The sequence below is a fragment of the Thamnophis sirtalis genome, unplaced genomic scaffold (assembly GCF_051295495.1).
Source record: "Thamnophis sirtalis isolate CommonGarterSnake01/CBP01778 unplaced genomic scaffold, rThaSir2_p1.2 scaffold_3, whole genome shotgun sequence".
Taxonomy (NCBI): domain Eukaryota; kingdom Metazoa; phylum Chordata; class Lepidosauria; order Squamata; family Natricidae; genus Thamnophis; species Thamnophis sirtalis.
Genome location: NW_028261383.1, coordinates 69270542 through 69287111, shown reverse-complemented (window position 1 = coordinate 69287111; position 16570 = coordinate 69270542). Strand labels below are relative to the sequence as shown.

General features: G+C 37.5%; 1 protein-coding gene across 2 annotated transcripts; it reads left to right on the top strand.

Annotated features, from left to right (window-relative positions):
* Positions 1 to 434: 434 nt before the first annotated feature.
* FBXW12 (F-box and WD repeat domain containing 12) lies at positions 435 to 13334 on the top strand. 2 transcript variants are annotated; one of them, XM_014056647.2, is made up of 10 exons: positions 435 to 605; positions 2361 to 2398; positions 3589 to 3749; positions 4621 to 4742; positions 7688 to 7897; positions 8565 to 8726; positions 10000 to 10204; positions 11593 to 11768; positions 11911 to 12035; positions 12844 to 13334. In XM_014056647.2, the coding sequence occupies exons 1-10, from the start codon at positions 513 to 515 to the stop codon at positions 12941 to 12943; spliced, it is 1392 nt and encodes a 463-aa protein (XP_013912122.2). In that variant the 5' UTR covers positions 435 to 512; the 3' UTR covers positions 12944 to 13334. The 2 variants fall into 2 exon arrangements, with proteins under 2 accessions (XP_013912122.2, XP_087565208.1); XM_087709082.1 differs by lacking the exons at positions 435 to 605; positions 2361 to 2398 and adding an exon at positions 2418 to 2526.
* Positions 13335 to 16570: the final 3236 nt, after the last annotated feature.

Below are 16570 nucleotides of genomic sequence, written 5' to 3'. Positions count from 1 at the left end.
TTGATAGACTATATATTTTCAATAAAGAAATATGATCCATCATTTTTTTTAACAAACATTACTAGGAAAGATGATACTGTAGCATTCTTCAATCTGTGTAAGTTCTAGATGCATTGCAGTTGCATTTTCCCTGGCCCCATTTGAAATTGTGGGAGTTTCCAAACGTTTGGAGTGTTTCAGGATAATGATGGTTTATTATTACAATAAATGCACTTGATGTTTATTTGGGTATTAGAAATATGTTCCTGTAAAAGTGATCCATTCCCTGAAAAGAACTATTAAATGATTATATACAATAACTGAGCATATCAGTGCTCCTCAGCATCCCCTCGGTGCACACAATATTTTAAGTCTCCCGCTCTAATTCTTGACGGGCAGCTCAAAAAGAAGTCACGGGGAAATCCGAAACTCTAATCCCGCCTCGACGAAGTGCTCCAGCGCTGCCTTCGGCTGGGGCGTGGGGAAAAAAGAAACGTTTCCGTAGGTTGATTGTGAGGACGCCTGAAAGCACGATGCGCGCCGAGTCGCTGACTTTGGATTGTACAATCCATCTCTTCTCGTACTTGGAAGTGCCGGATCTGCTCAGAGCAGCTCAAGTGAATAAGGTACACCCGTTCCCTAGTGCAAAACCCGCAGCATAGTGCGTACTTGGCTGATAAACTGCAGTGCACAATATAATACCAGTTTTCCCAAGCTGCTATTATAGCTGTCTAAATCCACTCTTGGCTATTGGGCGCGAGATTTGCAATGCACGGATCAGGTTGCTAGTATAACTTCGATCCTTCCCTTCGTGCAATCCGTTCATTTGCCAACAAGACTGCTGTTGCCTTTTCAAGGCGGGTGGGAAAACGTCCCAAACGGGCATTAAAATTTTCAAAGGAAAATGAAAGGGAGTTTCGAATAGTTTTAATAGAGGGGAGAAGACACTGCGATCTTCTCTGCACCGGAAAAGCCTTTAAGGGCGCCGTCGCGACACGCCCAACGCATCGCTGCGGAAGAGAGGGAGAAAGGAGCCGGAAGTCTCGCCCTTTCTAGGGAACTCGGCTGGCCGTCACAGTATATCTTATTTTTAGTGGGTTACATGCTGGATCCAGTTGGGGTGCTTCCGCCTTGGGCTGTACTTCTCATTTTGGAGACACGTTTGTCCTCTGTATTTTCTTATCTTGAGGGCTTCGGAGCTTTACATAGGCAATAAAGCATTTGGCCCCACTTCACCTGATGTCAGGAATAGTTTTACCACCTTGAGTTTATGCCACTTGTAGGACTCTTTTAAGGGTGAAATTCAATAAAGATTTTCTTGTTTCTCCCCAAAATAGCATCTTCCTGGGAATTGTTATATTTAATGTTTTATGATGAATGTATTTTTCAAGGACGATGTTAATGATCTATCACTATTGTATGTACGTTGAGAGCTTATGCATTCAATTCCTCGTGTGTCTAATCACACTTGGCCAATAAAAAATTCTATTCTATTTTATTAGGTGCATATTGAGTAAAATGGGCTTGGATCCTTGAGTAAACACAGTATGAGGTTATCTTGCAATTTCTCAAGCACTGGTTGAGTTCCTAAATTTTTACTAAGCCATAGCTAATGGCTTTACTTGCATGACACACTAAACCATGATTTATCCAATGCCATTTGGGTTTACAGGTCACGCAACTACTGGTATCAACTAACCAGAAGGGCTGGGTTGGCACAGTATGTTAGGCATGTTTGGAGTTCAGTGTGTGGCATGAACCCAAGCATTGTGGTTGGTTCAGCTATTATACTTAGTAGGCATTCCATGAATTATAGTTCAATATTAAGCATGAGCCGTGTCATTATGGCTTACTCTATCAGGTTAAATAAAATCAGAGATGGGCTTCAAAGAATTTAGCAAGGAGTTCTCTGCACAGTTGTTGGGTGGATGTGGCCTAGTCAGGCTCCTGTACAACAGCAGGAAAGGAGAGGGCGTTTTTGCCTTCCCCAGGCGCTGGAGGCTTTCCTCGAGCCTTCAGGAGAGCAAAAATAGTCTCCCCAATCTCTGGAAGTCCTGGAGGCTGGAAACGAGGCCATTTCCCAAACTTCTGGTAGGCATGTTTTTCATCCTCCATGTGCGCCCTGCACTTACCTGCATCCAAAACAGGCTGCGTGGGGACTCCTGGAAGGGGAGAGGTGGGTGTGGCCAGCCAGGAGTGGAATTTGGGGTTTCTCTGAACTGCACAGAATCTTAGCTAGAGGTTCTCCCGAACTCCTGCAAACCCTCAGCAGCCCACCCCTGAAAATCATAGTTGGTGTAAGCTGTGAATTCTATCTTTTGGTCCAGTGAATCTTAAGAAGTTGCTTCTGAAACATGCCATTCTTTTCCATCCCATTTTAGGCATGGAACGAAGCAGCAGAGACCACCTTTCTCTGGAGGTGAGAGCAGCACAAGAAATGATAGGAAGGTCTGGATTTCACCCCGAGAATGGATGTTAGTGGATACAGATTGCTGGATGAAGATACACTTCTTCCCAACGATTTATTCCTGGTTGTTAGGTGGAAGGGTAAATTGTTATTTTTTGCCACATCCTGTTTGTGGGTTTCCTTGAGGTAGGGTCACTAGATCTCAGCTGCAAAAGTTCAGACCAGCAAAAAGGCTATCTTATACTTGCCTGGATTTTTATTGCTCAGATCTGCAGGCTCAAGAGAAGTACTCAGTTGGTTTCTGTCATCTACAAAATGCTAGACTAGCTAGGCTTCCAGTCTGAAAAAATCTCTATGAACTCTTAAAAGTCAGTTAACAGCTGTACCTGGTAAATACCATGGAAGTAGTATAATCATACCTTTTTGCTTACTAAGCCTTAAAAGTTCTCTTTTATAAGAAAGGCTAGCCAGGTGCTGCCACCTGCTGAGACTAGGCAGGCCTGATTGTCTTTCACTGCCTGGGAATTCCATGGTGATGTCTAGATAGGGAAGCTGCACCAGTTGTATCAAGGAGATAATTATATTTCATATAATACAAATACAGGACCACCATTTGAGAAGCCTTCCATTTAACAGATACAGATGACGCCAAAAAGAAAAAGGCCACCTTGGTCTTCTGTTTAACAGCATTTCAGCATTTGATAAAGACTCTGTTGTTCAAAGAAATACTCATTTTATCAGAAATGTCAATTTCATTTTAGTTCCTGAATCAGCTTATATTTGCTATTTTTATTTCCTTAAATGTGTCATTAACATTTTATTGTTGTGCATCAGCCTTATGATTTTAAAGCTTCAGAAGAATATTAAATGTTTAAATAATCACATGTGCCTAGTGTAAATAGTTGCATATTTGTATATTCCATTGATTAAGAAATGTAGGTGATTGCTCTATAATTAGTAACTATTAGGCTCATGATACTTCATTGTTCTTAATATTTACAGTATTTTAATGTTCTTATTACTAATTGAGATTTGAAGTATTGAGAAATGACATTAAAATAAACCTTCCAACATTCTTTTTAATCTAAGCAATCATATTTACAGAAGATAATTGTTAAAAAATTAGAATTGCTATTTACTAAAGCAGACTTGGAGAAAGCAATTTAAATTTCACAGTAATAGTGCAATTTTTATATTTATAGAAATATGTGTCTAAAAAGGTGGGCTTTCTGCAATATCTCTGTGATCCCAGGAATCCACTCTTGGAAAAAGTACTATCTTCATCGCTCAAATCTTGAATCTAAGATGACATCAGGACAGGCTTCTGTTGATTATACATGTAAAGCTATAAGAGGACACAATGGTATGAGAAATGTGGTACACCACCAAAGTAATATTTTACAAGAAAAAGATATTGAAATCATTTCTAATTATCAACTTGCATTATACTGTAGTTATGTATATGATTTGTATTCAGAAAAATGAGAACGTACATTTTTGCAGTAATGGAAGAGCACAGGGTCCTATAAATTTTTTTCATAGTCTGAAAAAATGTATCTGGTATATATACTACAGTTATCAAATATTTTCCCAATCAGTAGCTTGCCAATCCTAGATTTGGGGCCTTCATGGAATTTTAAATCAGTTTTCTGGAAAATTGTTGAATCCATATCCATCTATCCGTGTGCATCTATCCTCATACATTCATACAAGTGTAGAAACCTGTATAGTTTCTCAAAATGGGTCTAATTCAGCTCCTCCATTGCTATCATGGTCTCTGAATGCAAACATTTGTTGGCTCAAAAAGCCTAATGAAATCATCTCCCCAAATGCCTTCTACCCTGGCTGGAATGACCTAGCAGGGCTTGGGATCAATTTTCTATTTGGGAAGTTGAGTGAGTGAAGGAGAAAAATTAATTGCATTGGTGGATGCAATTCCGCCATTGCAATTCCACCATTGCAGACCATTCCAACAGCTAAATTGCAAATGTTCTCTAAGTTTGTGATCCAAAATTTTCTACTCATATGTGATCCAAAATTGTAGAGCTGATCCAACTGCTAATGCTTATAGTTGACTGTAAATTTACAGTGTACTATGCAAAGTGAAAATACCATGGGATTGATAGTTTAGTTTTCAGAAGGAAACTGTTTGTTCTTCTGGAGCCATTGAACTAGAAGATAATCAAGCCTCCAAATACTTTGCATTTAAACAAAGATCTGTTGTGTTGCTGCAGGAGTGATACATGAAATGGCTTATCTATCTGAGAATCAACATATGTTTGCAACAGGAAAAGTAAATTCCACTATATGTTCTGTATCTTCTGATGGCACAGTCAAGGCATGGAATGTCCAAGAGGTAAGAAAAAGGAGCATATGGAGTAAATCATTTCAAAGACTTGCAGAGAAGAGTCATAAAGACCTGGCTCTTTACCAGGCCTTGGGCTAGAGTAGCTGTTGACCCCTTTGTTGGATGTTAGTTGATGTTGGGATGTTTTATCTTTTTCTTTGTCTGTGTCTGATTGTGTTTGATTATCTTTATTGTACTGTTTTTATTCAGTATTGTTTTTGTGTATTGTGAGCTGACAAAGTCATTTGGAGTCAGGTGGTATCAAATTGAATAAATACATAAAGACTTTAAAAAATGCTGTACATAAAAACTTAAAAAAAAACATCCATACATATTATTGAGCCTTTTGTTTGAAAGTTGGAGGTCTGAAACCTTTTCCAGGAGAGCTCTGCATCCTCACATCCTTCTCCCACTTCCTGTTTTGGGGTAGTGGCTCAATAATTTCCTGTTGCTACCACCTATCTTTCAGGGGTGGCTCATCTGGTGTCTACCCCTGACCCCTAATGTGCTTCCTTTTTGATGATTGAAAGGTCAAAAAGCAAATACAGAAATGATTTTTATAGTTCCATCTCCTGGCCCCATAATCTAGAATAATGTGAATAGTGAATTCGGCCCATTTTCCCCACCCCTGCTTTGGAAGCAAACCAGCTTCTAAAGATAAACAAAAAAAGATAGAAGAAAAGAAAATATAAGACACTTTATTCAGTTTTATATGGTGAGATGAAAATGATCAGTGCTATGAAAAAAAAGGTAAAGTTACATCAATCATAGTAAACAAGCCTAAAAGAAAAAAATATTGGGCTGGGTGGACCAGAAGATGGTTCTTGTAGAAATGGATTCTCTTGGGCAGAATCTCAGAGATCTCAGAAGAGATGGCATTTACAATTGTTTTATAGTTTATAAGAATATTCTAGAATAAAAGGAAACATTTTTGTATTTGTAGTATGCATACTGTTCAGTTCCTTAACTTCTATAGACAAAAAAACCCATGTGATCACCATCTTCAATGTTCTCAGCTCGCTTATGAAAAACAAAGTCAATGGGGGAATCCAGATTCACTTAATGACTGCAGATTTATTTAAAAACTGTGGTTTGCTTAATGACCATGACAAAAAAATGATTATAAAATCAGATGTGATTTACCTAACAATTATGTCGCTTACCAATGATATTCATAAAGTGAGAACTACCTATAAATCTTTTATTTCAGTTGGTAGGAAGTTATTGTGATTAAAGGTTCTGTTAGTAGTGTTCATGAAACAGAATTCTACAGTGAGTACTCATCAATGCATTTAAATGATATACACAATTAAATGTTTGATTGCCAAAGGAACCCCTTGAATTGAATTTCACCCTGAATATAGATTTGTCTATGGGGATAATGGTGGTAAAATGAGCATTATGCTTTGCCGGGTCAAAAATCTAAAAATAGTGAATGAGGCAAAACTGAATTTTGCTATTAAGAACAAGGCAAATGATCTGTGACAACTGATGAGTTTCTAGTAAGAAAGGCTGATAGCAGTGGTTGATGAACAATCAGCAGATCATAGGGAAGTTTATGTCAAGCTTTTCATAGGTCATATTGTTGCTGCTCTTCCACATTGCAAGGTTTGTGCAAGATGCATCCTTTATATGTTGATGGAAGAGATGAAAATGTCAAGAGTTGAACTTTGCCAACAATGTTGTCATGCTGTAAGAATAAAGATGACTTTCTTTGGAGCATTGTGACAGTTGATGACACTCAGGATCATTGTGTCCTAGAAATGACACACCCGTCCAGGAAATATCATCACTAAATTTCACTTGCTTTTTTTTTTTTAAGTCAAAACTCTGCCTTTGGCAGGAAAACTCATGGTTACAATTTTTGAGGACTTGGATAGTGTTATTCACATGGTTTTCCTGGAACCTGGCACCACTATCAATTCATTGCTATGCCGTAACATTCAAAACTTTGAAACCGTTAAGCAGAGTTCAGAAACATTAAATAATTTTTGTTGGACTATTAAAACTGACACCTCATCAGCCATCCAGCAAAGTTGGACCTCACTGTCTTACCCATACATCATACAGTCCAGACGTGGCACCACGTGACCTTCATTTTTTCCCCTAAGTTGAAATTTTATTGTTAAGGGAATTGTTTGATCCAAATGAAGAGGTAGAAAGGACTCGCAAGATCCGGGCGAAAGGATAAGTTGTATAATAGTGTTAAGATGCAAGTAGGAGAAAGTTGACCCACTCTATTCAACACATTCAAGAAACAGCATTAAATAACATTCCAATAAAGCTCTCAAAGTGGAATGTTATTTTGAAGATGCAATGTGAGCTATATAAACAATCTGCTTTTTCTTCAAGAATGCAGTACATGAGATATAACTGATGAAGACATACCTGATGCAGACAACAAGAACAAATCACATGAAAGGAAATAAAGTATTATAAATCTGTATATTTAGACACTTCCCCCCCCCAAGACTGTTTTCACAACAATGCCATTTTTAAATTCTCAGATTTAATGTTTTTTGGGGGCACAGACATCACAACTGTGATCCAAAGGAAGTTGTTATTTTATGTGAAATGAACTAAATTCTTTTAGGAATTTTTGGCCACAGCTCAGGACTTTGAAATACAATGGAAAAGTCTGACTCATTATCATGATCTAATAGAGAAATAAATAAAGCGAACAAGTTTCAACAAGATAAAAGCAATGTTATTTGGAGGTTGAGATTTGCCCTCCCTAACGTTATTTTAATTGTAAAAATATAGTTTTTTCACCAAACTTTCTGTATGGAAACAGAAACTATATATCTTTTCATGGAAAAATATTTCAGATTGAAAAGAATGCATGGTACATACACTTGCAATAATAATTGCTCTAACAGGAAGGTGGTTTTTTTAAAAAAAATACTTATCAAATAGAATGAATTTTCATTTTTCTTTTTTTTTGCTTTTATCAGGGTAAACAGATTTGGTCTAGTCCCCAACAGGAATTTCCACTAGTAAATATTATCACATTTCCTGCATTTAACCTGGCAGCTACAGCAGACACTCAGGGGACAATCAAACTCTGGCATGGGACTACAGGGGAAGAACTTTCAACTTTTTCAGTGTCATCCACATCATGCTGTATGGTAGCCTACACAATAAAGAATAATCCATTCTTAATGGTAAGTAGCACAGTAAATGAGTTGATCCTCAAGGAAGCTTTCTTCTGATTGCCAAATACTTACAAAATAGGACATTTTAAAGTAGCCTCTTTACCTGTGGCAGCTGTGTCAGTCTGAAACAGACTGACCCTTAGTGTGCCCGTTACACCTTGGGGCATCCATGGAGTTTGGGAAGTTGAACCTTTTTCTTACTTCACAGTTTAGCAGCATTTCCTCATGAAGCATGGGAAGTTTCCCATTGTTTGTAACTCCCACATCTCCATTCTTAAAACCTGGGTTTCCCCCCCCCCTCTCCCTAAATGGCAAAAGTGATTGTCCTGTGTTCTTCATAGTTGCTTGGAGGAATAGGATTGTGTCTTTCTCAATGCAGGAAGTTTTGGAGATGCCGGATTCTTCTTGGTGTGGAAAGAAACTTTAGCAAGGAAGCTCAAATTTTACTCTGTTGGTCAGCTATGAGAAATTCATTATTTGTAGTTCAGTGTTTGGCATTCAAGGCTTTATAGAGTTGATGGAATTAGCTTAGCAATTATTGCAGATGCTGACTTGCTAGAAATTAGCTATAATAGAGCTTTTCCTCACCCCATTCTGTTATTTTGAATTTTTATGAAGTAATTAGCATCTCAGAAGCTCTGGGTATTTTACATGCTTTTTCCCTTCTTTGGTTTAGGTGGGTACTGAAGAAGGCTCACTTCATACCTTGGCAGCAACTGATCTAAGCCAAATTTTGTACAAAAAAATGTTTCAGAACTGTGGTACACAGTTGTCTTTGTGTTCACCAGATGGACAATGGATACTTGTTTGTCCTAGCAATAGTGCTTTTTCACCAAAGGTATGGTTTCTATTACTATTAAATGTGTCTGTTGAGACCTAGTGGCATTGCAGGACAAAATCGTTCATAATTGTTTCAGAAAGATAGGCAAAAAGCAAGAGCATTAAGAATTGCAAGAAAATAGAATTCAAGTGGTCAAAAAGGAAAATGCCTTAATAGTTAAAGAGATTCAACTCACGTGGGAGGGAGGAAGCAGCCATTTCTTCACAGGAGGTGTGTATACAAAAGATAAATGCCCATTTTTCAGGGCTACTACATAATGGATTTCTGCATTGGGTTGGGCTTGATGACTTATGAAGTCATTTGCAACTGTTATGTTCTTTTGATTCTATGATCTTTCAGACATGAAGCAGTCTTGAAGCAGTAGATTTTGGAACGACCGTAATATTTAAATTCTAGGTTTCCTTCACATTATCAACATTCTGAATCTGATCGCTACTGCTTCTACCCAGCTGTTCTTTCTGGGAAAATATTTGTCAAATGCAGTCACAAAATTAATCTCAGCTAATAAGAACTGAAGACAGTTACAGTGGCAAAATTATGGTTTTACTGTTTTGTGTTACATTGAATTGCATCCAGAGTTTTGGCTATGACTTATTAAATGAGTAAATAAAATAATCATTTGTATTTCCTCTATTATTGTTCTTTGTCTTTCTTTAACAAGTTGCTAAAGAAAACTAAGGAGAATTATTGTGTTTGGATTTTTCTAATGACTTTGTAATCTGCTTACAGCAGATCTTGAATGTCAGTTTCACCTGTAGATAATAGCCTAGGTTCAAAGAACTAGCCTAGGTTCAAAGAACTGTACTTCTAAGTTTATTGGTAAGATTTGCATTTTGGAACACGTTTCAAAAATCATGTATGATGCAGAATAGAGCTTTGCAATTCAAATAAGAGAGGTCATGTAATAGAAACCAAAACATGCAGATCAGAGGCTCAACTCCAGCATTTTAGAAGTTAAGAAAGGATTTCTTGGAAAGTTGCTGCCAAGCAATATAAATCAGATGCTGGTAATCAGGTGCTTTCCCAAGTATTTGAATCATAATTCCCACTGGTCATGCTGGCTAGAGCTGATTGGAGACACCCCAGTTCTTTTTCTCATGCGTAGACAGTACGTACTGATATAAATCAAGGTCCTTAGTTGAGATAGAAATTTTAATATATTAACTTGCATTTTTCACACAAGTTTCAAAGTTATACTGATATTTCTAAAAAGTGTAAATTAAATTTTTGGATTCCAATTTATTGGTGTTATTTTCTTTTTGCATGTCAGGTGTTTAACACATATTATGCAACTCAGCCAGAAGATGATGATTTGATACTATCTAGTCCTTTACCTATTACAAATCATTGCCAGGTAACGTGCTGGTTACCAACTGAGTCAGCGAGAATTGCCATTTTGCACAAAAATGAGATGTTTCACATTGATAGCTTTGATCTAGCAATTGAGAAGTCTAAATACAAAAAGACTGTAACAGGTAGGCATCATCAAATGATTGTGTAATTTTAGATGTGCCATTTTGATATTTAAAATGTGCTGGACCATAATGGAAAAAAAATACAATCTATTGTCAGGCAGTAACATTATTAAGACTAAAGATATCCAAATAGTAGCTTTTTACTGACAATATATCCAAAGCTTTTCTATACATATTTGCTTGACCTCGACAGATAATGTATATTGTTCAATCAACAATTTTACATTATCTTTAACTTCTATTTGATAATAATCTGGAAAACACTATGAAATGGCAATCATTCTTTTAAACCATTTATGCCAAACATTCAGGTGCCATTTCTAATCCCTGAACAATATTCTTTTGGGAAAATCCTTTCTGACAGCTTTTAGGGGAAGAATGCTTTCTTAGATTGCATAATCTTCTAAAATGATTTACTCTATTTGATGCTCTGTAGCAAATCTAGAGACTTTAATTCCTTTTGAGTATTCAATCTTTGTTATTTAAAATACTTATACTCTGCTTGCTACCACAAAGTCTCCTGGAATGTGTACAAAAAATTAAATAGTTGGTAATCTAGAACATAAGCTAGTTGGAGAAAAAGGTAAAAAAACTACAGCTGATTTTGGTTGGTTGAATTGCCTAGATGATTGCTAATATAGATTCTAAATCAATAGTTAGTAGAGCATATGATAGTTGGAATGGAGAAAAAGGTAAAAGAACTATGGCAAATAATTGGCTGGTTGAATTACCAAAATGATTGATAATATAGATTCTGATGCCTTGCAATTTGTTGTAAACTGCCCAGTTACTTTGTAGTGAGATGGGCAGCAAACAAATTTATTAAATAAAATAAATAAAATGTATTTATTCTTTATCAGACTTTCTTGTCTTGATTAAGCCTTTTCTTTTTCTTTCTATTTTTATTGCTTTCAGTTAAGATAAGCTTAGATTTGCTTGCTAATGGTTATCTAAATGACTAAGCTACAGACCCAGCTGGTTAGTATGGACTGCCCATGCAGCCCTATGCCCCACCGCTCTGGTGGGTGTTAGCCATCAAGATGAGGAAGTCCCATTGCTCATGCTATTCCAAGACTCAGTGACTTTGGGCCTGTCCCTCTCCGCCCAATTCACTTCACAGATTTTTTGTCGTGGGGAAGAGCACTGTTGGATACATTAACTGCCTTGAGTTATTTATAAAAGTAATAAAGGCAGGATATAAATAAAATTAGTAATAAAATGCCATCAAATGAAACTGTCTTCCCATCTTTGATAATCTTTGGCAGTATCAGGATTGCAATTCTCAGAATTCCTAATCAACGTTGACAAAGAACTATTGGGTAAAATAGAATACAATTTTCAATCATTTATGAGACACAAGAATGAGTGTTGTTCTTTTTACGCAAAAGCTAAACAGGTTGCAAGCTTCACATTACCAGCCCAACAGCAGATGACAAATATGAAAGGATTTGGCAAGCAAACCCTTCTTATAGCAGCTGGACCAGAACTAACAGTATATTCTCTGAGCGGGACTGTATTGATGGCTTTCAAGGATCATCATAAAATTATTACATCTATTTGGGTGGTATGGTGACTCTTCCTTATTTACAAACATTTTAGTCTATTATTTTTCAAACAAAAAACCCTGAGTAGCTGTTACTTTCTGCTCTGCATAGGTATTAGGTATATTTAACTAAACAACTTTTTGCCATTCCATCCTATTTCAGGATCCTTTTCATGTCGTAACATCTTCCATGGATCTTTCACTCCGTGTATACTACTGGAAAAATAACAAATCCTCTTTGTTGACAAGTTGCTATCATTTATTGGGAGGATCTCACAGATGGTCAAGGTAAATCTCATCTTTTAAAAAATGTTTTATGGTTTGTTGGCATTTTAACGGCCTAGTGACATAGTGTTAACATTTCATTTAGTATTTTTCAAATGTGATTATAGTATTGAGCACCCACTAGCAATGTCTTGTTCAGGACTCCCGGATAACTAGTTGAGTTTCTCCTGCCTGAACTTGTCTATTTAAGATGTAGCAGTGTCTTTTGTGTATTCTGCAGAGAAATTCCATCATCTCTCCCCAAGTTGTTGCATGCAGGTTGAAAGTTTCCTTTTCTTATTCAGCTTTCAAACCTCACCTGACCCTTTCAGGCTGATTATTTAGAGAATATTTTAATCTGATTTACTGATAATTAACCATGGTGTTCTCTTTAAAAGGCGGGTTAAAAATGTTTAATTTCTTATTGTATATCAAACAGGGTATAGCAGAGCTTTTTTTTCCTTTATAGTGATACCTATTCACCAAATTATCCAAGTACTAACAAGTTAAGAACAGCCTTGATATGTCAAGTAATCTCTGTATATTTTTAACAACATTTTTTTTCATAATCACAAGAATTTATATCTGGAGGCCACACTGAAATATATTACTCAAATATAAACTTTCCAACCGCAAATTACAGAATCCACTGTAGTATATCATGCAGTGAGCCAACTGATGTAGGCTTTGGTGTATATCTCGGCCTGCAATGAAATATTCTACTCCATGTAAAACCTGGTCCTAGTTTGATTTCTTGTATTTTACATATTGAATTGTTTCAATGTGACTTGTTATTTAACCAAGTACTAACACAAACATTTCATTCACATAGTGGCTTCAGATCTGTAGCATGCGATGATGTCAGCATTGTTGGAATAGTGGCTGGAATTGATGGCAAAGACATTTTAAGAGCATATTCCTTTCATCTGTAAGAGTTCCATGCACTTGTTTCACTCTAAACATTTTCCACCAAGTTGTCCAACTCAAATGATAATAGAAACATGATTGAAACCACTGCAACTAATTGACTGAAGTGATAGATTACCTTTTCAATAACCAATTTGACTAAATTCCACTTGGCTTGAAAAAGACCCACAAGAGCTTTGTCTAGCTTTATTAAATGTATCTTATACCTTATATGTGTGTGTATATAATTTTAGATTGTTTACATATGCTTGTTTTTCTATTTTTCCATTCATAAAAAGGCTACTTTCTAAAAATTATATCTGAATGTACAATATAAATTATACTTGTGGAAAACAAAACTTCATAGTCTAAATATGGTCATTAAAAATAAGCAGGTGTTGAAAAATGCATGAAAAATGTGTTATTTCAAAATTTATTTCACAGGAATCACCAATTATGAACTACATCAGGGGTGTCAAACTGGATTTGTTCAAGGGCTGGATCAACATTGTAGTTCTCCCCGGGCCGGCCAGAGGTGGGTGGGATGTGACAGACACCTGCAGCACTATGCTGGCCAAAATGGGGCACCCAGTTTTCTGTCTGGATGGTCTCCTGCAGCACTCTGCAGGGAAAAGTGGGGCATTGGGAGCGGCATGTGGCCTTCCAGAGGCACCGTGGGCCAGATTGAAGCACCCTGCAGGCCAGATTAGCCCCGCGGTCCTTGAGTTTGACACCTACCCCCCCCCCCACGCACCCTAATGTTATTTTAAATTGCTGAAATTTGCTTGGTTCTTGTTCCTTGAGTTTATCAAGTGTGGAGCTTGAAAAGGGGTGCTTTCTTGTGTTTCTGTTATTTTGTGTTGTTTGCATATTTATATTCTGCACTGGGAATCATGAGTCAGACTGAACCAGAAGAGGAAGGCTTAGAGTGGAGCAGTTGACATTTCAAGATATCTGTCCCAATTGTCTTTCCCAGACGAATAAATTAGGAGAAACAAAATTTGGGATTCTTTTTCTCCTACAGTAGGAGAATCTGATTTGTCCCCAACACCTATTATAGTCCTGTTCTGTACAATTTTAGGAGAGTTACTCTGCTGATTTGTAGGTAAAATCTCAATTTCCTTTACATAGAACATAGTTGCTTAGGCATACCAACAATTAATCTATTCTAAACTATACAGAGGCTTTATTGAAATATGAAGACATACTTAGATGATAAAACCAGAAAAGAAATTAGAATGCAACAATACATAAGAAACACAATCTTTCTCAAAACTGAATTTCAATTTTATTATGAAAAATAGCTGTACCCAGCTACGCGTTGCTGTGACCCAGTCTGGTTAAATGGAAAAGAAAGAAAAGAGAAAGCGTAAGTTTCTAATATGTTTAATTTCACAATGCTTGTGGGTATACAATATTTTTTGTTGTTCCATTTTCTGTGCAGATATAGATTGTCTGGTTTGCTGACTCTAGAACACGCAACATATAATTGTCCATGTGAGAAACAATCCATGTCTAGATCATTAGTCGGTATGAATAATAATTGCGCTGCATTTCATATTTGTTTCTTCCTCACTGACTGGATTTATTATCTTAACGTGATATCCATCGGCACCATCCCAAAAAATCACTGGATATAGCAGGGCAGCATCGATGAGTTTCTGCAACTTTTGTCAATTGATCGTTTCTGCGATGAAGAACAATATCTCTAGGTTGGAATTGATCTCCGACTACAATTGCCACTTCATCTGTAGTTGGAGCATTGAATCTTCGCACATGTTCTCCAGCAGGCGTTTTGTCAGCCTGAATAACAATCTTGTGCATATCAGATGGATCATGTCAATTGCTGTTTTGAACAAACGCACTAAATTCTTTTTTTCGTGAAGTTGTTCTTGCAGTTGGGAAACAATGGACCTTTTTATGCCAGTAGAAATTCTGCAGCGTGCATTCAATACATCATTGCCATCACCGATGAAATACATTTGTAGGAATTTATATTGACCATCTGGGAATAGAAGCAGGGAGCTGGCTTTATGATAGATTTGTCCTTTCACTTTAAAAGTTGGCATGAATGGAACTGTTACGATTTCTGCACCGAACGTCATTTGGAAGCATGAGTTGTATTTCCTGATGTTAGATAGGAAATTGTTCTGACCCCGCTCGTTCCACACCAACACACACTGAGCCAAAGATACTTTAAGGAATTTACTAAAAGACAGACAGATCCTTGACAGCAAACCAGCACAGATAAGCCTTGGCAGCAATTCAGCCTGCCAAGCTAGCCACAAAAGTTCTCCAACTTTTAGTCAATGCGTTGACTCCTGCAACAGGGTGTGTGCACAAACATTCCTCTTATAGTGTTGAGAGGAGCCTAATTACCACCAGCTGAGTGCAATTATCTCCTATAACTGCGCAACTGTTCCTTACGCCTATCAGCTCTTCGGTGCCGGGCATCCAGGAACAACTCACCTCTGAAGTCCGAATCACACTCCCTTGTCTCCTCCCCACTGGTCCAAGGCTCAGGCACCTCCTGGTGGCCAACCAGCCTCTCTGCACCCTGCTCGGAGTCGGAACCCTGTCCAGGGTCCTCCACATCCTCCAGAGCCGACTCATAGGGCCCCTCACTGTCGGAGTCTGGTGGCAGCTCCAACGGCTCCTGCTGGGCCACAACAGGAAATACTTTGATTTGGCGGTATATCCGGCAAGCAAAGTTTTTAATGGCTCTGGCCGTTCTCCAAGTTGAGGCAGTTTAATTTTTCCGGCAGCGCAACACATTCCTTTTCATTTTTCCATTAAATTTCAGAGCCTTGCAATGAGGACACACTTCAGTCATAGTGCCGATGAGAACATGCCGACTCAAACTATAATCATCAGCTGGGTTGTACTGGAATGCAAGGCAATTGTAATTGTGTGATTTCTGAGCACAGAGTCGTGTTTGATGCTGATCTGCTGTTTCTCGTTGACGTCTTTCAGCCACTCTCAGCCTGTCGCATTCATTCTGTTGAGAATGAAAGAGATCTGAAGTTGCAGAACATGATCGGCGTGCTCGCAACCGTGCATTCTCAAGTCTGGTTGCACGTTGCTCGGGTGCTTCCTTGGCACGTATTTGAGCCATTCTTTGTCTGTTTTGCTCGTTCGCTGATGCCCGTTCTTCCTCAGTTTGATTTGCAATTACTCGCTGCACTGCTTCCGCACCGCGAGTACGACGACCTAAGTTTGATTTTCTGCAAGGCATTATTTGGATGAAGTACAGCAGAACGATTGCACTGAAAAAGAAAGTTATAACAAAAAAATATAAAATTGCAAAACATTTAAAAAGCAAAAACACGAAATAAAGAACAAAGGAAAAACATGGTAAATGACACAGCTGAATTCCAACCCAATGTCACATGAAATAATTAAATTAATGGAAATCTATGAACGATCAATATAACAATGCAATTGGAAACATTGAAATGGAATCGTAAAATATTTAGTATAGCATGTGTTTTTTAATGTCCACCAGATGGCGCTGGTTTTCAAAAAAGCATGTTTTAACCTGTCATAGGTGTGACATCTATATAATATAGATATATAAAAACATGCACGTATTCGAATGCAACGTTGTGTCAAAAATTCAAAGCAATCAGTGAAGAACTTTCAGAGATTTGAGA

Excerpts from the sequence above, each read along its gene's own strand:
- FBXW12 (XM_014056647.2), top strand. The coding sequence starts at position 513 with ATGCGCGCCGAGTCGCTGACTTTGGATTGTACAATCCATCTCTTCTCG. Across the intron at positions 3,750-4,620 it reads AGCTATAAGAGGACACAATG|GAGTGATACATGAAATGGCT; the intron begins GTATGAGAAATG and ends GTGTTGCTGCAG. Across the intron at positions 8,727-9,999 it reads ATAGTGCTTTTTCACCAAAG|GTGTTTAACACATATTATGC; the intron begins GTATGGTTTCTA and ends TTTGCATGTCAG.